The sequence below is a fragment of the Giraffa tippelskirchi genome, chromosome 2 (assembly GCF_054371585.1).
Source record: "Giraffa tippelskirchi isolate mGirTip1 chromosome 2, T2T-mGirTip1v1.2.pri, whole genome shotgun sequence".
Classification (NCBI taxonomy): Eukaryota; Metazoa; Chordata; class Mammalia; order Artiodactyla; family Giraffidae; genus Giraffa; species Giraffa tippelskirchi.
In genome coordinates this window covers 163,336,666-163,357,757 of record NC_137276.1, presented here as the reverse complement: position 1 = coordinate 163,357,757, position 21,092 = coordinate 163,336,666, and the positions used below count along the sequence as shown (strand labels likewise).

General features: G+C 35.5%; 1 protein-coding gene across 18 annotated transcripts in view; it reads right to left on the bottom strand.

Annotated features, from left to right (window-relative positions):
* The window catches only part of DLG1 (discs large MAGUK scaffold protein 1), a 261,526-nt gene that overhangs the window by 87,749 nt on the left and 152,685 nt on the right, over positions 1-21,092 (bottom strand). For all 18 annotated transcript variants that reach the window (XM_081571476.1, XM_081571481.1, XM_081571470.1 and 15 more), the window contains 5 exons: positions 19,923-19,973; positions 16,658-16,782; positions 11,828-11,997; positions 10,530-10,666; positions 4,518-4,662 (listed from right to left, as the gene is read on the bottom strand). In XM_081571476.1, the coding sequence (XP_081427602.1) occupies positions 4,518-4,662; positions 10,530-10,666; positions 11,828-11,997; positions 16,658-16,782; positions 19,923-19,973 (628 nt within the window). The remainder of the gene's footprint in view (positions 1-4,517; positions 4,663-10,529; positions 10,667-11,827; positions 11,998-16,657; positions 16,783-19,922; positions 19,974-21,092) is intronic.

Genomic DNA, 21,092 nt, shown 5'->3' with positions numbered 1-21,092 from the left:
CATTAATCAAATTATACCTGTATTTTGTGAAAAGCAAAATGTGATATATTTGTTTTTTTTTAAATTTTTATGAGTACAGTTGATTTACAATGTTGTGTTAGTTTTAGGTATGAGAAGTTAAGGTTTTAAAAGGCTACATATTGTATGAGTCCAACTACATGACATTCTGAAAAAAGCAAAACTATGGAGGCAGTAAAATGATCAGAGGATGCCAGAGGTTAGAGAGGGAAGGATGAATAGGCAGAGTACAGGATTTTTAGGGCAATGAAACTATGCTGCATGATTCTGATAGCTGGTACATGTCATTATACATTTATCCAACCCTACAGAATGTACAACATCAAGAGGGAACCCTAAAGTATACTATGGGCTTTGGGTAATGATGTGGCAATGTAGGGTCATCAGTTGGAACCAATGTACCACTCTGGTGGGAGATGTTGATAATAGGAAAAGCTATGGAGGTGGGACACTTCTGGATCTTTGCTTAATTTTCCTGTGAACCTAAAACTGCTCTACAATGTAAAGGGGAAAAAAGGACATGCCCTGACACCAGCTCAGATCTGTCAATTCAATTCATAATTATCCTTTTTAATGCACCCCCCCTCAAAATTGTAACCTAGTAAAAGAAACAAAAAAATAAGCAAAACTTCAGTAATAATTTCATTTCAATAATAATAAACATCAATACAGCCCATCAGCTGTAATTCTAGTAAGAGCTAAGAACAGAAAATTATAAAGTTATTTCTGACCCAGGTAAGCAACACATTTCAGTGTAACTTCCAAAACCACAATGCATTTGAATTATGTGATTATTGAAAAATGTAGAAAGCAATATTTAACTTTCTTGAGGTATTAACTATGATAAAGGTACAAGGCATTTCAAAAATCTAGCTGAAATATTTATTACTTAACCACCAATCCCTCCTTTCATTACATTACTGTCTTCTATGCACAAAGCATTGTTAATACCTATTGGGAAAACAAAAATGCAAGGATCATTACTTCAAATTACGCCAGATAGGTAACATTAAGAGTGAAGCAGCCTGAGTGAAAGACAATAGGTAATGACTATAAATATGGTGTACTGAAAAGAATGTATGTTTTATCAAAAGGAGATAGCGTCTATACATCTGTATCTTTCTGTAATCATACAAAAAGGAAAAAGACTATGATATCTACTGATAGTATATAGTTTCGAAGTCTGCTGCATCTTTGATTTTATAAGCTTGCAGTCTCCATTAGCAGTTGTTTCCTGTCCAATTCATACATAAGATGCTGTTTTGCATTTGAGCCAAAGGACTTTCTATCAATGGCTCTTCTGAAGACCAAAGTCTTTCCTGGGTGATATGTAATGATATTTGTGATTTTCAATGGAACTGGCATGATGGCCTAAAGCAACTGACATTCATGTGAACCATTATAATCACTGGCCTTTTAAAGTCCAGAGTTTACTGATTTCTGACTCAAATTTCTTTGCTGCATTAACAAGTTTGGCTGAAACAAACGAACAACAAAAAACCCCACTGGGCAAGAAACTCAGTCAACTGTTCAAGCCAGAAAATGTACCTTTTCTCTACCATATCCAGATTTTGCCTTTATTCGGTGGATCCTTTCTGAAGGAGTCATTCTCACATGTAAGGCATGTATCTCACATGGCAGGAACTAAAAATTAATGTTTCTATCAGAGAAATGACTGTCCAAAGAATAATCAGATAAAACAACGCTATTTTCTATACCCCAAATCCGAAGTAATAAAGATTCCTCAGAGAACTACAAAACAAGGGAGCCTGAATATTGTCCTTAGATATCTAGGTTAATGACCCAAACCCTCCAAAGTTTAGGTGAGAAGCCAAGTGGAAGAACTTAAGGTAAAAGTAGGAAGAGATCAGTGGGTGATCAGAAGTTTAACAACACCTTTCATCTGAAGAGAATATAAATTAAAAGTGAAAAGATACATAATGCAAAAGCATGAGAATTTTAATGTCATCAAAGAAACTATGTTCTTTATCACAGAGGTCCCCAACCCCCAGGCCGCTTAACAGTGCCTTTTAGGAATTCGGCTGCATAGCAGGAAGTGAGTGGCAGGTGAGCAAGCTTCAGAGGCCACTCTTCATCGCTCGCATTACTGCCTGAACCTTTCCTCCATCTGCCCCACCCATTGAAAAATTGTCTTCCATGAAACCGGTCCCTGGTGCCAAAAAGGTTGGGAACCACTGCTTTATCAGATCCAATGAACTTTTTTTATTCAGTAATAAACTTCCTTTTATTCCTGGGTGGGCTTCCCTGATAGCTCAGTTGGTAAATAATCCACCTGCAATGCAGGAGACCACAGTTTGATTCCTGGGTACCATATTTTGGCTATTATCCATATGTGCATTACAACTGTTAAGAGCATGACTCCATCTGAGATTTATGGTCATAGCTAAATTATAATTCTGCGCTTTTCTCTAGTCATGCTCTGCTTCTTAGAGAGCAAGACTAGATGAAGACACCAAGCTGAACTAGGGCTGGAATTCTGCCAGTGAAGATGAAGAAGGCAAGAAAGTAGAAGATATATGCAGTGAACTGAATATCATGACAAACCAAGGAGACTAAGTTAAAAAAAGAAGACAAGTAGAGACACAAAGGAACAACCAAGTAATGGCATCAAATGACTGAAGATCAAAATGAAGATGAACTGTTAGGAGTAAATAAACTGATGGATGTAGTCAGAGAATGAGATGATTTAAATCAAGATTTTGGACATGGTGAAGGTACTGACAATGATAAGATCTAAATTATTATCTTGGAAGCAAGTATCTGAGTTGGAGTGGAAGGCAGGAGAGCTAGAAAGAAACAGATTAGTAAACAAAGAAGCCTGGTTATTGAATGCATCAGTCTGGGTTTTGACTGGATGACAATGTGAATAATAGTATCAAAGGACAATGAGAGCACCACTAATAGCTTCAGTAACTAAAGCCACGCTGATGGAGAGGACACTAGGTGACTAACATAAGGAATAGGCAGTAAGTTGAACAGTCTGATGCCAAGGGCTTCAGGAGAGCCAACAGGTAAAAATCATTTATGTAAAAAATTTTCAAACATAAATGCTTCTTAAAACACACATAAGTAAGTTATTTACGAATTGTGTGCATAGTATGAACATGGTCTGGAAGTGTATAACAAAACTGATACGAAGAGAGGAGAATGGAAACAGAACACTTTTATGATAAAGTTGAACTAGCAACATAAACTTCAAGTTTTTCACAATATTTTCTTAGTTTAAAAACACAGGAAAAAAAGGGAAGAAATAGCCTACATATGACTATAGGGAAAACAATTAATCATTATTTAAGTACTACTCTTTAGGACCAGCTCTATTTTTTGTCATAGTATTTTATATAAAAGAGATAATTCAATAAAAAGTAACATTTTCTTTCTAGTTCAACTGTAAATAGCAGCCTGTTTTTTTGTATATTTGGCCATAATCAGGATGCCAATTCTCAATCTGTTAACTGGCACTTAGTTGTCTTGAACAGATAAGGCAGCATAATAAATAAGACCAATATTTAAATTGGTGAATAAAAGAGCTTATCATTGAATTTGCATCTCCTAATAAGTAAAAATACATAAAGCCTTGTGCAAGCCAAATACATGGAAGAATTTTCAGCAAGTAGTAAAGCTTTGACACAAATGAAGTATAAGACATCATCTCTGTTCATTAAAGAGACTGATTATGATTACAAAACCACAAATATCTCTAAAATTCTATAACTTAGAAAAGGAAAACTTGGAAAAGCAGATTATAAAGTATATTGATCTTTATTACATATAGGTGCTTCTAGTATTGACTCAACATACCAAATAAAACTTTCATTTTTTAATCAACATGAACATATTAAAAATATATTTACATTTCATCTCAGCCTGTATATTAAAAAAAGAAAATCACATAGGAAGCTTAAAATTACCTAGGTACTTTCATTACAATACGATTCTAGGAAATACAATTGTATTATGCACAACTGTGTTATGTAATACACTAAGAGCTTAAAGTACGAAGATGGTATCTGTGCTCACACAGTTGAGAGTATAGAAAAGTCCAAGTCTTAGAAATATTTTAAGTTATTAAAGCACAGCCCATGAACCAGCAGCACTAGAAGTATCAGAATTATCTTGCTTGTTAAAATAATTGCTTGTTCAAGTATATTTCTGTGTTTCATCTCAAAATTATTAGAACAAAACAAGAATCTCCATTATGAGCAAATACCTTTGGTGGCTATCATTTACATAAAAGTTTAAGAATCAATGCCTTAAATAATTATTGCTATGAAATTACAGGTGAAAAGGTGAAAAACTCACCCCCCTTATTATTATGAAGATTTTGACTTAAAATTGATTTTTAAAAATTATTAGGTTAAAATGTTTAACAGTTCTGATTTAAATATGTGTATAATGTTTCAACTTTATATTGGGAACTTTCATTAAAATTTATCATGTCTAAGGAAATAAGATAGATTATAAGCAAACAGACTTACAGTTGGTGATATCAGGTGGTGCATAGCCATCATTCATATACATACTTGTGGGTTTTGCCACTTTCAAATAAACAAAATCAGATGTGTTCTTTAAGGCAGTTACTGCTTCTTCATGAGTAACTTCTTCTAAACACACACTATTCACCTAAAAGAAAATCCCCAGAATTTTACTTCTTCCTTCCCACTCTGAATGTCGTATTTTTTTCCCCCTCTTTATTCCTCTCGGTAGAATCTTTAGTATACCATTGAACAGGAGTGGCAGTTGTGCCTTTCTAGGAATTTGTCCATTTCATCTAAGTTATCTGATGTGTTGGTATAGAGTTGCTCATAAATCAAACTACTGCCTTATGCTCTTTCATTCCTACTTTTAGAAATTTGAGTTATTTTTTTGTCAGTCTAGCTAAAGATTTGTCAATTTTGTTGATCTTTTCAAAGGCCCAAGTTTTGGTTTTGTTGATCTCTATGGTTGTCCTATTCCCTATATTGTTAAGTTTTGCCCTAATCCTTTCTCTTCTGCTAGCATTAGGTTTAGACTGTTCCTCTTTTCAGTAAACATTTTTTTGGGTGTGTATGTTTGCCTTTGAACTGTTTATTTTATATTGGAGTATAGTCAATTAGCAATGTTGTGATAGTTTCAGGTAGCCAGTAAAGGGACTAAATCATACATGTACATGTATTCATTCTCTCCCGAATTTCCCTCCCATCCAGGCTGCCACATAACATTGAGCAGAGTTCCCTGTGCTATACAAAGGTTCTGGATGATTATCCATTCTAAACACAGCAGAATGTTTCTAGTGTTTTAAATTACAATTACTAAACAAATGTTCATTTTACTATATTTTCCATTTCTCTAATATGCAACTTTATAAATGACCATAGGAGATTTTTTTTAATGTTTTGACAAAAATTCCTAAAGGTCACAGAACAATCTTAACTTTCCCATTGATTACTAATAAAGCTTTGCAAGGTTTCTGCTGCATGGTCATTCTTACGTCCCACCCCACAGTGTATAGTGAGGACTGTCTGCATTCTGAAATATTCACCTGTGGTATACCATTCATCTGATGGCCTGCAATGAGACATTAGTAACTATGACACAAAGTAAGGATTAATAAATGTCTCACATTAGAGCTATCTTCTTGGAAAGCTTACTCCTGGTATGTTTCTCTTGGAACCTGGCCATCTTGTTAAGAAGCCTAACTTAGCCATGTGGGCAGGCCACTGGAGAATTAAAATACCTGGCTAACAGCCTCACTTGAGCTCCCAGCTGACAAGCAAAATTAACTCTTCCACTCTATATGAGCCAGCTTGAAAGTGGACCCCTGGCCCTAGTTTAGCCACCCCAGTAGACATTACAAGGAGTCAAGACATGCTGTCCTGGCCAAACCCACCCAAAATTGCAGAAGTATAAGTAAATAAATAACTGTTGTCATTTTAGTCACTAATTTTAGTGTTTTCTTATGCAGCATTAGATAACTGATAAAAGAGCTGATAAGATTTACTAAGGGATTCAACATGGAGACGGAAAGAAAGAGAATGATCCTAAAGTTTCAGATCTGGGCAAATTAGGATAAAGTTCCCATTTAATTAGATGTGAAGATTATGCAAACTGAAGAACTGGGGGTGGCAGCGTTGGGGAGGGGGTTGCTGTGACTTGGAAGTTTATTTTTAGATACAGTTGTCCTTTGCTATCTGTGGGGGAATGATTCTATGACCCCAGTGCCCAAATTATCCTTTTTAAGGATAAAAATAATTCTGCAGATTCTCAAGCGCCTATGTAAAATGGAATAGTATTTGCATACACACAGCATCCCTTGGATGGAGGTTCATAACACTCTACAGGAGACGGTGACCAACATTACCCCAAAGAAAAAGAAATGCAAGAAGGCAAAATGGCTGTCTTGAGGAGGCCTTACAAATAGCTGAGAAAAGAAGAGAAATGAAAGGCAACGGAGAAAAGGAAAGATAAACCCAACTGATCCAGAGAATAGGAAGAAGAGATAAGAAAGTCTTCTTCAGTGAACAATGCAAAGAAATAGAGAAAACAATAGAATGGGAAAGACTAGAGATCTCTTCAAGAATATTGGAGATACCAAGGGAAAAATTCATACAAAGATGGGCACAGAAAAGGAAAGAAATGGTAAGGACCTAACAGAAGCAAAAGAGATTAAAAAGAGGTGGCAAGAATACATGGAAGAACTATACAAAAAAGGTCTTAATGACCCAGATAACCACAATGGTGTGGTCACTCACCTAGAGCCAGACATCCTGGAGTGTAAAGTCAAATAGGTATTTGGAAGCCTCAGAAAGCCTAGCTTTCTACTGTGATGAAAGCTAGTGGAGGTGATACAATTACAGCTGAGTTACTTAAAATCCTAAATGATGATGCTCCTAAAAGTTCCTAAAGTGCTGCACTCAATATTTGCATTCAGCAAATTTGGAAAACACAGCAGTAGCCAAAGGACTAGAAAAGGTCAGTTTCATTCTAATCCCAAAGAAGGACAATTCCAAAGAATGTTCTAACTACTGTATAATTGTGTTCATTTCCACATGCTAGCAAGGTTATGCTCAAAATCTTTCAAGTGAGGCTTCAGTAGTACGTGAACTGAGAACTTCCAGATGTACAAGCTGGATTTAGAAAAGGCAGAGGAACCAGAGATCAAACTGCCAACATTTGCTGGATCATGGAGAAAGCAAGAGAATTTCAGAAAATTCACCATGATAAAGCCATTGACTGTGTGGACCACAACAAACTGTGGAAAATTCTTAAAGATATGGGGATACTAGACCACCTTACTGTCTCCTCAGAAACCTGTAATTAGATCAAGAAAAAAGAGCTGGAACCGGACATGGAACAATGGACTGGTTCCAAATTGGGAAAGGAGTACGTCAAGGCTGCATACTGTCACTCTGCTTATTTAACTTCTATACAGAGTACATCATGTGAAATGCTGGGCTGGATCAATCACAAACTGGAATCAAGATTGCCAGGAGAAATATCAATAACCTCAGATATGCTGATGATACTACTCTAGTGGCAGAAAGCAAAGAGGAACTAAACAGCCTGTTGATGAGAGTGAGACAGTGAAAAGCTGGCTTAAAACTCAACATTCAAAAAACTAAGATCATGGCATCTGGTCCCATCACTTCATGGCAAATGGATGGGGAAAAAATGGAAACAGTGCCAGATTTTATTTTCTTGGGCTCCAAATCACTGCAGATGGTGACTGCAGCCACGAAATTACGACATTTGCTCCTTGGAAGAAAAGTTATGGCAATCCTAGACAGCATATTAAAAAGCAGACATCACCTTACTGACAAAGATCCATATAGTCAAAGATAAGGTTTTTCCAGTAGTCATGTATGGATGTGAGAGTTGGACCTTAAAGAAAGTTGAGCGCCAAAGAATTGATGCTTTTTAATTGTGGTGCTAGAGAAGACTCTTGAGAGTCCCTTGGGTAGCAAGGAGATTCAATCAGTCAATCCTAAAGGAAATCAGTCCTGAACATTCATTGGAAGGACTAATGCTGAAGTGCCAATCCTCTGGCCACCTGATGCAAAGAATTGACTCATTTGAAAAGACACTGATGCTGGGAAAGATTGAAGGCAGGTGGAGAAGGGGACGTCAGAGGATGAGATGGTTAGATGGCATCACCAACTCAATGGACATATGTTTGAGCAAACTCCAGGAGATAGTAAAGGACAGGGAAGCCTGGCATGCTGCAGTCCATGGGGTTGCTAAGTGTCAGACATGACTTAGTGAGTGAACAACACACTCTCTCTTACTTAAATCATCTCCAGACTACTTATCATACCTAATACAATGTAAACACCATGTGAACAGCTGTCAGCCTGCAGCCAATAAGTTTAGGCTTTTAAGAACTTTTTGGAATTCTTCCCCTGCAAGTATTTTTGATCCTCAGTTGGTTAAATCCACAGATGTGGTACCCATGGACACAGAAGGCCAATTGTATATTTGAGATGACTCAAGACATACATAAGGAGACTGAAGTTCAGAAAACAATACTTATTACTATCATGTACAATGAGACCTAGTAAGCTATTTGACTACCTGTCAAAGAGAAAAGAAAATGTGCAATGTTTAGAGGTAAGGGAAAAGATGCATCAGAAAGGAGATGAGAAGGAATGGCCAGTGAGTTAAGAGGAATAGCAAGATAGAGGGTGACTAGTATGGAAACCGGAAAGAGTATTTTAAGAAGGCAAAGGTGTGTCAAATGCCTGATTCATCAATTACAGTGAGAGATAAAACTGAATAATTTCAGTGGAGTTATGGCAACAAAAGCCTCATTAAATGGCAAATTCAGTGCAAATTTCTTGTTTCCTATTCTTAAAATTGATTCTGGAGAAACCATAAAGGAGGACATAAGAAATAAAAAACAAAGAAATTAAAAAAAGATTGAGAAACCTAGTGGAGAAAGGTTGTCTGGAACTGGGGTATGTGTGTATATGTGAAGATGAGGGAGTGCTGGTTGTAGCTTGGGGAAAAGAGTGACAAGTCATAGCCGTGACAGGATAAGTTAGAGAAAAGCAGTTGGAGGACAGTTTCTTCCTCTTCACTATCATTAACTAGCAGAAATAACTAGCAGCTATTCTTAGCAGAGGTATTCAAAAGGGCAAATAAATAAATAAGAGGAAAACCCAAATCACCACTATACCAGACTTTGTATGCCTTTTCAGATTCATTTGAGCCTACCTACCCACCAGGCCTTGGCTGCTTGCTTACAAGAGAGCCCTGGCTATTGCTACTCTTTTCTTGTCTCCTACCATTACAAACTATTTCAGCCTCTTCTGTAGTATAGGCTGGGCTTGGGCATGGCTCACATGTTCCACATAATGAGAGCAGTAACATATCAGAAGACCACATCTGATGTGTCTAGACCACCGAGGCTCTAGCTCTTTAAACACTTCTGGGTTCAGGGGAAGTGCAGTGCCAGATTATGGGAGCTGGCCTTCCTAGCATTCATCCAGAGGGGCTGGGTAACACAGCCAAGAAATCTAGGACAGTTAACCCCTGTGGAGTAGACTCAAAATAACAAGAGACAGGAGACTAAGAGGGGCCAGTAGATCAATCCTTTCTTTTGCTTGGATAGCTGGATCTAAGGTTTAGCAGTTCCACATTGCCTGCCTGGAAGACTGTCCTATATGATAAGTCATCAGCTATATTTTCTTATGGAATTATAGCCAGCTCAGAAACATAATACCCTGTATTGGCCTTCCCTCATTCTCTGTCTCACTTTTCATTTCCACTCACTCCAGCTTCTCTGAAGTTCTTCCTCCAAATAATACCTTAGCATAGTAGCTTTTCTTCAGGTTTGTTTTTCTAGGGAATATGAACTAAGACAGTTATTAATGAAGATTGGATAAATAAATTGTGATATAGTCTATAGTTTCAGAATAGAATATTATGGAGAGGAAATGACTAAATCTCAGCTCTAGGCAGCAATATGGATAAGTCTCAGTAAAACAATATTGAGGGAAAAAGTATTAAAAGACTACATACTGCACAGCAGCCTTTAAATTTTTATTCAAAACAATACTAAACAAAACACTTGGGCATATGTATGTTAAGCAATCTTTAAAAAGCAAAGGAATGAGAAACACAAATTGTTGATATTCTAGTTCTTGGGTTGGATAATAACTAGCAGTTTTCATTATATTATAAATAAAAATTATAGATTAGAACAAGAAAGGGAAAAAGAAGGTCACATACAACAAAGGATGATATTGTTACGAGCCTAAGGATTATGATTAAATAATTTTGTGCATCCAAGCTCCTAAATAGGATAAAAGAAAAAGAGAAGGGACCTAGCAGAGGAAATGGAAATAGCAAACAGATAATGAAGAGTCATTTTTTAGGTCCTGACTAAAGAAAGGCTAGTATTTACTCGTGTAAATGTCATTTAAACATTTTTGGCATGTAGAATTTCCAGAGTCTTTCAGAAAAAAAAGACATCAAAATGATTTTTAAAACAATGGATTTTTTATACTTACTGCTAAAAGTTTATCTCCAATCTGAAGTTTACCATCTTTATGAGCTGCTCCTCCTTCAATTATTTTGGTTACATAGATGCTATTATCCCCAGGAATATGCTGATTTCCAACACCTCCAGCAATGCTAAACCCAAGACCTGTTCGGAAAACACTAGTTTTAGAATTTCACTCATAAATGTAAACCTAAGTTCAGAAAGAAATGATTGAAAAGTAGAAAACAGATTCTATAAGGTGATAATTTCACCAAATTAATGCTTTTTAAAATAGAAAAGAATCTATTTACCTATTTTTAAAATCCTAAGTATTTTGTAATCAGAGGCAATTACAAATGTAAGTGCTCCTATAGTTACAAGTAAGTACTTTCCCCTTCCCTCCCAGGTACTTCTTAAAGTGTCTCATGCATTTGTGTTAGTTTGAAGAATTCATATAAAATTATTTCACTTTTGTTTCCATCATAATTGCACTTCTTACTAACACTTTTAATACTTCCACAAGATTAAAACAACTGATAGAAAAAAAAAATCGATGGTGGGCAGAACTAACAGCTTCAGAAATGCAGATGTTTTTGTTCTTTTTCAATATTCTATGAATTAATTTTAAGTAAGGAATTTCAGTAATTCATAAATCCCACGGCCTTAATAACAAACTTGTAGCTCTCTATTCATTTTTCATGAAGCCATGAATTAGAATCAGTATTTCCATTCATCCTCAATCCCATCCATGTTTTCAAAATTCAGATCACATCCTAATAGTGTTTACTGCAGATATAACTACTAATGATATGCTCATTAATATTTTCTTCTTTTATCCTATGTATCCACACTTAACATACCTTGTAGATTAATGATTACAAGTTAATATCAATACTATACATTACTTCAAAGTGTTTATGCCAAACGCTTCTTAAAACAAAAATCAATAGAAATAACAGAGAGATTCTAAAATTCACTATAGTGAAAGTGAAAGTTGCTCAGTCGTGTCTGACTCTTTGCCTGCCAGCCTATAGCCTGCCAGGCTCCTCTGGCACGGAATTTTCCAGGCCAGAATACTGGAGTGGGTAGCCGTTCCCTTCTCCAGGGGATCATCCCAACCCAGGGATCAAACCCTGGTCTCCCGCATTGCAGGTGGATTCTTTACCATGTGAGTCACCAGGGAAGCCCCACTCCTCCAAATTCAGTAAATTCTATAGATTACCAGTACTGTTAATCTTAGGATGTGTGTCATATACAACTTAAGAGTTACATGTCACCTAGAGATTTGTTACTTAATAATTTGTTTTTGTTTGATTTAGTTCATACCTTTAGGACCTTTAATGAGCTTTATTTCCATTATTTTTTCCGATACTGGTTTCCGTCTTTTTACATACAAGCGTACAATAGATCCTGCTTCTTTCAATGCTTCAACTGCTTTGCTATGTGTTACATCACGAACATCTACTTCATTTACTCGCAAAATACAGTCATTGACTCTGAGGAAAAATTAAAATTAAAAATTAAAAATTTAATATCAATTTTTCACTTTGCCAATTTTTATTTTCATATTTTTAAGGGTAACTATTTACTACAATTTTTTCTGAGAAGAAACTTCACGTTAAATTCCAACATATCAAATACTTATATAAATACAAACATTTCTCAAGGGCCATCAAAGGAAATAGTGCAAATAATAGATTATTTTACAAAAATATTAAATGATGACAGCTCTCTACGTACAGAAATTAAAATACTTTAGAAAAACAGAAAATACTTATTTAGTACTAATCACAAGCTATGAACTTCTTTTAGTGTTTTAACCATTACAACAACCTGTGAGGTAAATCTATCTCTATCCCTATTTTACAGATGAAAAAACTGAGGCACAAAGTTTAAATAACTTTCCCAAAGCCACCCAGATAATGACCAATAGAGCATTGATTCAAAGATAAGAAATCTAAGGCTTAGACTGAATAACTAGCTTAACATCACAGTGGCAAATCAGATTAATTCATTGATTTATTAAAAAATAAACTGATCTCCAAGTGGGGTTTACCCAAGAGATGCAGGGATTCTTCAATATATGCAAATCAATCAATGTGATATACCATATTAACAAATGAAAGGATAAAAACCATATGATAATCTCAATAGATGCAGAAAAAGCTTTGACAAAATTCAACATATATATACGATAAAAACTCTCCAGAAAGGGGGGCATACAGGAAACCTACCTCAACATAATAAAGGCCATATATGACAAACCCACAGCAAACATTATTCTCAATGGTGAAACACTGAAAGCATTTCCTCTAAGATCAGGAACAAGGGTGCCCACTCTTGCCACTATTATTCAACAAAGTTTTGGAAGTCCTAGTCATGGCAATCAGAGAAGAAAAAGAAATAAAAGGAATCCAAATTGGAAAAGAAGAAATAAAACTGTCACTGTTTGCAGATGACATGATACTATACATAGAGCCACCAGAAAACAATTAGAGCTAATCAATGAGTTTAGTAAAGTTGCAGATAATATACAGAAATCTCTCACATTTCTATGCACTAACAATGAAAAATCAGAAAGAGAAATTAAGGAAACAATCCCATTTACAACTGCAACAAAAAGAACAAAATACCTAGACATAAATCTGCCCAAGGAGGCAAAATACCTGTATGCAGAAAACTATAAGACACTAATGAAACAAAATCAAAGATGACACAAAGATGGAGAGATATACCACATTCTCGGATTAGAAGAATCAACATTGTGAAAATGACTATAATAACCAAAAACAATCTACAGATTCAACGAAATTCCTATCAAATTACAAACGGTATTTTTCACAGAACTTTTGAGTTGACCAAAAAGTTTGTGCTGATTTTCCCTAAGACTGTATGGAAAAACCCAAACAAACTTTTTGGCCAACCCAACAGAAAAACTTTGTTAACAATTTATATGGAAACACAAAAGACTCTGAAAAGGACTTCCCTGGTGGTCCAATGATTAAGAATCTACCTGCCAAAGCAGGAGACACAGGTTCGATCCCTGGTCAGGAAAGATTCCATGTGCCACGGAGCAACTAAGCCTATGCACCATAGATGCTGAAGCCAAAGTACTCTAGAGCTGGTGCTCTTCAACAAGAGAAGCCACTGAAATGAGAAGTGTAGTTCCCACTCACTGCAACGAAAAGTAGACTCCACTCACCACAACTAGAGAAACCCAGCAATGAAAACCTAGCAAAGCCAAAAGTAAATTAATTAAAAAAAGACTCCAAATAGCCAAAGCAATCTTGAGAAAGAAAAATGGAGCTGGAGGTTATCAGGCTCCCTGACTTTTTACTATACTACAAAGCTACAGTATTCAAGATAGTATGGTACTGGCACAAAAACAGAAATACAGATCAATGGAATAAGATAGAAAGCCCAGAGATAAATCCATGCACCTATGGGTACTCCTTATCTTTGACAAAGTAGGCAAGAATATACAGTGGATAAAAGACAGTCTCTTTAATAAGTTATGCTGGGAAAACTGGACAACTATATGTAAAAGCATGAAATTAGAACATTTCCTAACACCATGGACAAAAATAAACTCAAAATGGATTAAAGACCTAAATGTAAGGTCAGACCCTATAAAACTCTTGGTGGAAAACATAGGCAGAACACTCTTTGACATAAATCGCAGCAAGATGCTCTTTGATCTACTTCCTAGAGTAATAGGAATAAAAATAAACAAATGAGACCTAATTAAACTTAAAAGCTTTTGCACAGCAAAGAAAACCATAAATAAGAGAAAAAGACAACCCTCAGAATGGGAGAAAATACTTGCAAATGAAACAACTGAAAATGGACTAATTTCCAAAATACACAAGGAGCTCATGCTCAATACCAAAAAAACCTCAAACTATCCAATAAAAATATGGGTGGAAGACCTGAACAGACATTTCTACAAAGAAGATATATATAGATGGCTAACAAACACATGAAAAGCTGCTCAACTTCACTAATTATTAGATAAATGCAAATCAAAACCACACGAGGTATCATCTCACACCAGTCAAAGTGGTCATCATCAAAAGATCCACAAACAATAAATTTTGGAGAGGGTCTGAAGAAAGGGATCTCTCTTGTACTGTTGGTGGGAATGTAAAATGATACAGTCATCATGGAGAACAGTATGGAGGTTCCTTAAAAAACTAAAAAGTAGAACTGCCATAATACCTAGCAATCCCACTACTGGGCATATACCCTGAGAAAACCGAAATAAAAAATATACATGTACCCCAATGTTCACTGCAGCACTATTTACAACAGCCAGAACATGGAAGCAACTGAAATGTCCAGCAACAGATGAACGGATAAAGATGTGGTACATACATATATATATATAATGGAATATTACTCCACCATCAAAAGGAATGAACTTGGGTGATTTGTAGTGATGTGGGTGAACCTAGAGTCTGTCATACTGAAGCAAGTCAGAAAGAGAAGAACAAATATACATTAACACATACACACACACATGAAATCTAGAAAAATGGTACTGATGAACCTACTTACAGGGCAGGAATACAGATGCAGACATAGAGAATAGATTTATGAACCACACAGCTGGAAGGAGAGGGTGAGATGAACCGAGAGTAGCACTGACATAAACACACTACCATGTGTAAAACAGATAGCTAGTGGGAAGCAGCCGCATAGCACAGGGAGCTCAGCTCGGTACTGTGTGGTGACCTAGAATGGCGGGATGGAGGTCCAAGGGGGGAGGGGATATACGTACACATATAGCTGATTTACTTTGTTATTCAGCAGAAACTAACACAACATTGTGAAGTAATTATACTCCAATAAAAAAATAAGTAAATTGACCTTAGTTTCAACTGCATGGTAATCATGTAAAAAACAAATAAAAAGATGGTCATCTCAAATGGGGCAGGGAAGGGGAACAAAATACAATTAAAATATTTCAAGTGATCATGCTAACCTTCTATAATATATCAAATTAAGTTTAGACAAAAGAAATTCTATATCCAAAGACAGTGATACCTTACAGTTAGTAATACAGGTCAGTTCTCCAGTGAAACAAATGGAACATATTAATTTTCATACAAGAAGCACAAATAAAAGGCAAATAACAAAATCAGGAAGTAAATGCCTACATTTATATGAGTGTTCAAATTATTAATTTTATATCTAACTTCATTAATATACCACTTGCATATCCAGTGAGAAGTTTAGAAACTGAAGAGCTGCATAAGGCACCAATAGCCTTAAAATAAAATACTGTTTCTCACAGACCATATAAAATCTTCAGTTCTAAAACTTTAAGAAAACTGTCACCATGTGTAAAAAACAACAAACAAGGCAACAGGAAAAGTGCCACAATCTATGATTTAAGATTGTGTCTAAGGAAACAACAAAGATGCCAAAGATCTTTGTTTAACAAGATACTAAGGATATCTTCTGAAATGGAACATTAAACAAAAGACCAGTTACTTATATTTATTCAATTTAGAAAATAGGTTAATTTATTTAAAGTTTGCATTAATCTTTTCTCTTTGTGGTGCATGGGTTTGTGTGTTATCCGCTCGGTCTTGTCCAACTCTTTGTGACCCCATGGACTATAGCCCACCAGGCTCGTCTGTCCAAGGGATTCTCCAGACAAGAATAATGGAGTGCATACCCATTCCCTTCTTCAGGGAATCTTCCCAACCCAGGGATCAAACCTGGGTCTCCTGCACTGCAGGCAAATTCTTTACCACCTGAGCCACCAGCTATGAGATAAAAACTCAGGATATATCAATATATGATTTCCTAAACATTAAGTAAGTTTATACATATTCCCCACCCAGAAAATAACTGAAAATACAATGGGAAATCTACAATTTCTACACATTTGCTCAGAAATATTTAAATCATTAATCAAATTTATTATTCAAAGTGTTTAATTTCTAAGATAAAATTGAATTCCTAAATGAACAGAGGGAAACAATGCTTAAAGCACAATTATCTCATTCATTCATTTGATATTTGAGCATCTACCTTATGTTAGTTATTATGATAATGTTTCTTATTTGTATTTATTCATTGTTTATTTTCTCTCAAGAAAAAGATACAAAGAGGATTTGGTATCACAACATCAAGTACAAAACATACCGCAATCTTCCATCTTGGGCAGCTGCTCCCCCTGCAATAATTTTAGTAATGAAAATACTTGAGTCATCTCCAATGTGTGGGTTGTCTGTACCTCCTGCAATGCTGAAACCAAGCCCTGAATTTCCCTGGGAATAGAGGGGGAAAAACTGACATTGAAAAAAAATTATTGATAGGTTCCTGTCACTATAGTACCTAGAAACTGTACTAACATAGGAAACACACATATAAAGGCATATATACATATATATATATAGGGAATATGATGGTTTATAAATTAAAAAATATAAGGAAAGCTGTTCTTTTCTCTATGAATTCAGAAGTATTACTGCTGAATGGGTGAGGCTGAAGATGTACTGAGTACTTTCAGAGCTTGGTCTACAATTCTTTCTTTAAAAGTATGTATAGTTCATCCTTGTAGAGGTGTCACTATTAGGTCTCTTTCTTTTAGACTGCATCTAGCTCATGTTTGGTTAAGGCAAATTGCTCCCAAGAGGAAAACACTTAAGTGATCCTTGTGCTGCTGTTATTTCCAAGTAGGTAATATAGATATATTATTTCAGCCTTTTAAGAAGGGGGTACTTGGTGGGACTTTGCTTCTGCTAACTTTGCAATCAACTTATTTTAAAATTACCAAATTGTATCAGCTAAGTAACACTGCCATCATCCTTTAGGTGTTTAACCAAGAAACCTGACTAGCAAAAGGCATTTTTTAAATACTGAAAGTCTAACTGGAGAATTTAACACTGGTGAGCTTTCTTGACAGCAAAGTTAATTTTGCCAAAGCAGCATTGCTTCTTGCTCATTTTATGCACTGATTTTTGAATAATATTTTCTTTGAAGGGAGGGTTCTCTACCGGTACAAAAAGAAAAACTGATCTCAAAGGTATCAGACATTTATTTTTTCAAGAACAATTTAACTTTGGTTTTCAGCGAGCTCAAATAAGTGGGTATATCTGGATATATTACTAAACTGTATAAAATGCCTTAAAATTTCACTCAACTATGACCGTCCTAAAATTCTATTTTAATAAAAAAATTTTTCCAGTCTAAACTCTTTAAGAGTTACTAAAGTAGTAGTAAATAGTATCAATAGGTTGTATGGGGACACCAAGATACTCAGGTATTCTTTTTTGCTTTAAAAAATCAAGATACAATTACAAATAATTTTGTGTAGGTTTAAGGTGTACAACATGTTGATTTGATACATTTATATAGAACAATATGATTACCACTTTATTTAGCTTACTTTATTTAGATTACCACTTTATGTACTAGCTTTATTTAGCTAACACCTCTATGAGGTCACATAATTGCCATTATTTTTTATGGTGAGAACACTTAAGAACTAGTCTCTTGCAATTCTGAAGTATATAATACAGTATTGTTGACTATATTCACTACGCTGTGCATATAAGAAGTCTGGAACTTATTCATCATCTAGTTGCAAGTTTGTACGCTTTAACAATATCTCCCTAATTCCTGGTACTCAAGTCCTTTAACCTTTACTCAGTAAAAAATACAATGTACAGTTCTGACTAAAAGAATTTAAAAGGTACTAGGAAAAAGTGAAAACATGAATGAGGTAAAAAGTTAGGATTATGTCAAGAAATCTCAATAAAGCTGGGGAAAAAACCAACAAAATGCCACATTAAAATGTGCATAACACATAATACATTAATATATAATCTTAATGTATTATGTGTTACATTAATACAGTAAGATTAATGTATTTAATGTAATTAATACATTAATATTAATGTATTATGTTTACCTGTAAGACTCAGTCAGCTACCTTGAACAGGTGGCCCAAATTCAGGTAAATAGGCGGTAAAAATCTATTACACATATAAAAGACCCTCTGAGGTCTATTTTCACTCAGTTTATCTGGCTACAAACATAAATCTAATCCTCTAGGAACTTGAAATATACAGACATTCAGTTACTTAGAAAAGTCCCTTATGTAGAGCACCTCATTTTCCAAAAAATGATGGTCAGACAAGGTGGCACTGCTAAAATATAGCATCAGTTGAATGCAGATATTCTTAAGGGGAAAATATATCAAGAAAATTCACATATCTGAATTGTTAGTGTGTGTGTGTATAAGCTTAGTCGTGTCTGACTCTTTTTGACCCCATGGACTATAGGCCACCAGACTACTCTGTCCATAGGATTCTCCAGGCAAGAATACTGGAGTGGGTTGCCATTCTTTTCTCCAGGGGATCTTCCAAACCCAAGGATTGAACCCACATTTCCTTCATCTCCCTACATCTGAATTGCACCCGTAAGTTATTTTCTGACTGCTACTGCTGCTGCTGCTAAGTCGCTTCAGTCGTGTCCGACTCTGTGCGACCCCATAGACGGCAGCCCACCAGGCTCCGCCATCCCTGGGATTCTCCAGGCAAGAATACTGGAGTGGGTTGCCATTTCCTTCTCCAGTGCATGAAAGGGAAAAGTGAAAGTGAAGTCGCTCAGTCGTGTCCGACTCTCAGCGACCCCATGGACTGTAGCCTACCAGGCTCCTCCGTCCATGGGATTTTCCAGGCAAGAGTACTGGAGCGGGGTGCCATTGCCTTCTCCGATTTTCTGACTAGGGGAATGCATAATAGAAGTTTTCAGTAACGTCTTTTCCAGTAAATCTATGGTTATTATTTTGCTAGGAAACAAAACTGACACAATGATCAAGTTACTAGCTCAAGAGACAAAATACTCATTTAAAATAAATAATACTTCATTATATGAAAATTAAATATTAAAATTAAAAACTGAGAAAATCTGACATATTGTCAGTCTAGAGGAGCGCAAGGAGACATAGTAACTAAATGTAATATGGTATTTCAGATAGGATTCGGGAGGAGAAAAACAAAAATTAAGGAAATTCAAATAAAGTATAAACTTTAGTTGATAATAATGTATCAGTGTTACTTCACTGGTTGAAACAAATGTATTTTAGTAACGAAAAATGTTAATAAATAGGTGAAACCAAGTCTAGGGTAAATGGAAACTCTGTACTACTTTTCTACAAATCTAAAAATTTTAAATAAAAGTTTATTTTTTAAAAAAGTTCTTAAAGAAAAGTAACATGTTCTGAAAATACCACAGCTAATTTTATGATATGTGGACTTATTAAAGAAACTAATATTACATGGTTCTGCTTTTGAAAGATGATCTTCCTTAGATTCTATATGAAAGAGCGGTGTATTTAATGAGTTCTTTAAAGAAACAGATTTCTTTGCATAAAAACTTAAGGTAATGAATAGACTTTTACCCTTTCAAGTGTGATTTCTTCATATTCATAATCTGCATCAGTGCCATTAACCTAGTAGGGAAAAAAGTAGCACAGATATTTAGAGTGTAAAATTTAAAATGACAAGACAATTTTTGTATGATTTCTTTTTTTCCCCACTTTTTTTTTAATTGAAGGATAACTGCTTTACAGAATTTTGTGTTTTTTGTCATACATCAACAAGAACCAGCCATAGGTAGACCCGTGTCCCCTCTCTCCCAAACCTCCCTCCCCATCCCACCCTTCCAGATTGTCACAGAGCCCCTGTTAAAGGAAACCCTGTTAAATGTGATAGTAATCAAATAACATAGCTTGATTCTAATAATTCTAGGAAAGATTTTCAAGGAATGGAACAGTGCAAATGTGATTAATGACATTTGTGATACCGTGACTTTCAAATACAGAAAGGGTACACTCAGTTTTTAATACTTACTGAACTCTTCACCCTCTTCTTTGCTTTAATTCACACATCTAATTAGCTACCAATTATTACTGACTTAAATACTTTAGTTTTTCCTGAAAACCATCACCTCTTCATTTTTGTTTCTGTTACTTTGGTTCAAGTTGTTGTTAATCTCTTCTGGACTACAGCAAACGTAATCTACTCCCTCTCTTCGATTACTATTCTTCACTGCTCAAATCATTCTAATGTGTTTTACACAGGTGGATCTTTATGGAACCCATGTATAACATACTTCCTCCAAAATTCTCTGAAACTCTCATACAAGGCTCTGTATGAACTGACCCAAGTCATGACTCAACTTCATTCCTAACATGTATCTCCCCTCTTCATGAGCCTTATTTACCATTAAACTTAAATGATTTGCTCTGTCCTTTACATATCCTTCAAGTTCTCACCTCTATAATCTTTCTGGTGATATGAAACTGAGCAAAGTAATCTCATAAGTCAAATAGGGATTGTGATAAACTGAATCTCTAGATGCCTCACATCTTCCATCCTAAGTGCTCTTCTGCAATATGATTAAACCATCCTACCATCAAGAGATGTTATCTATTTCCCTTTCCCTTGGATTTAGGTAGGTTCTAGATGACTTCTGCTAAAAAGAGTGTGGCACAAATAACCCTCTGAGATTTCGGAATCTAGGTCATGTGATGCCTTGTAGTGTCCGCCTTGTTTAAAGAATGCACTTT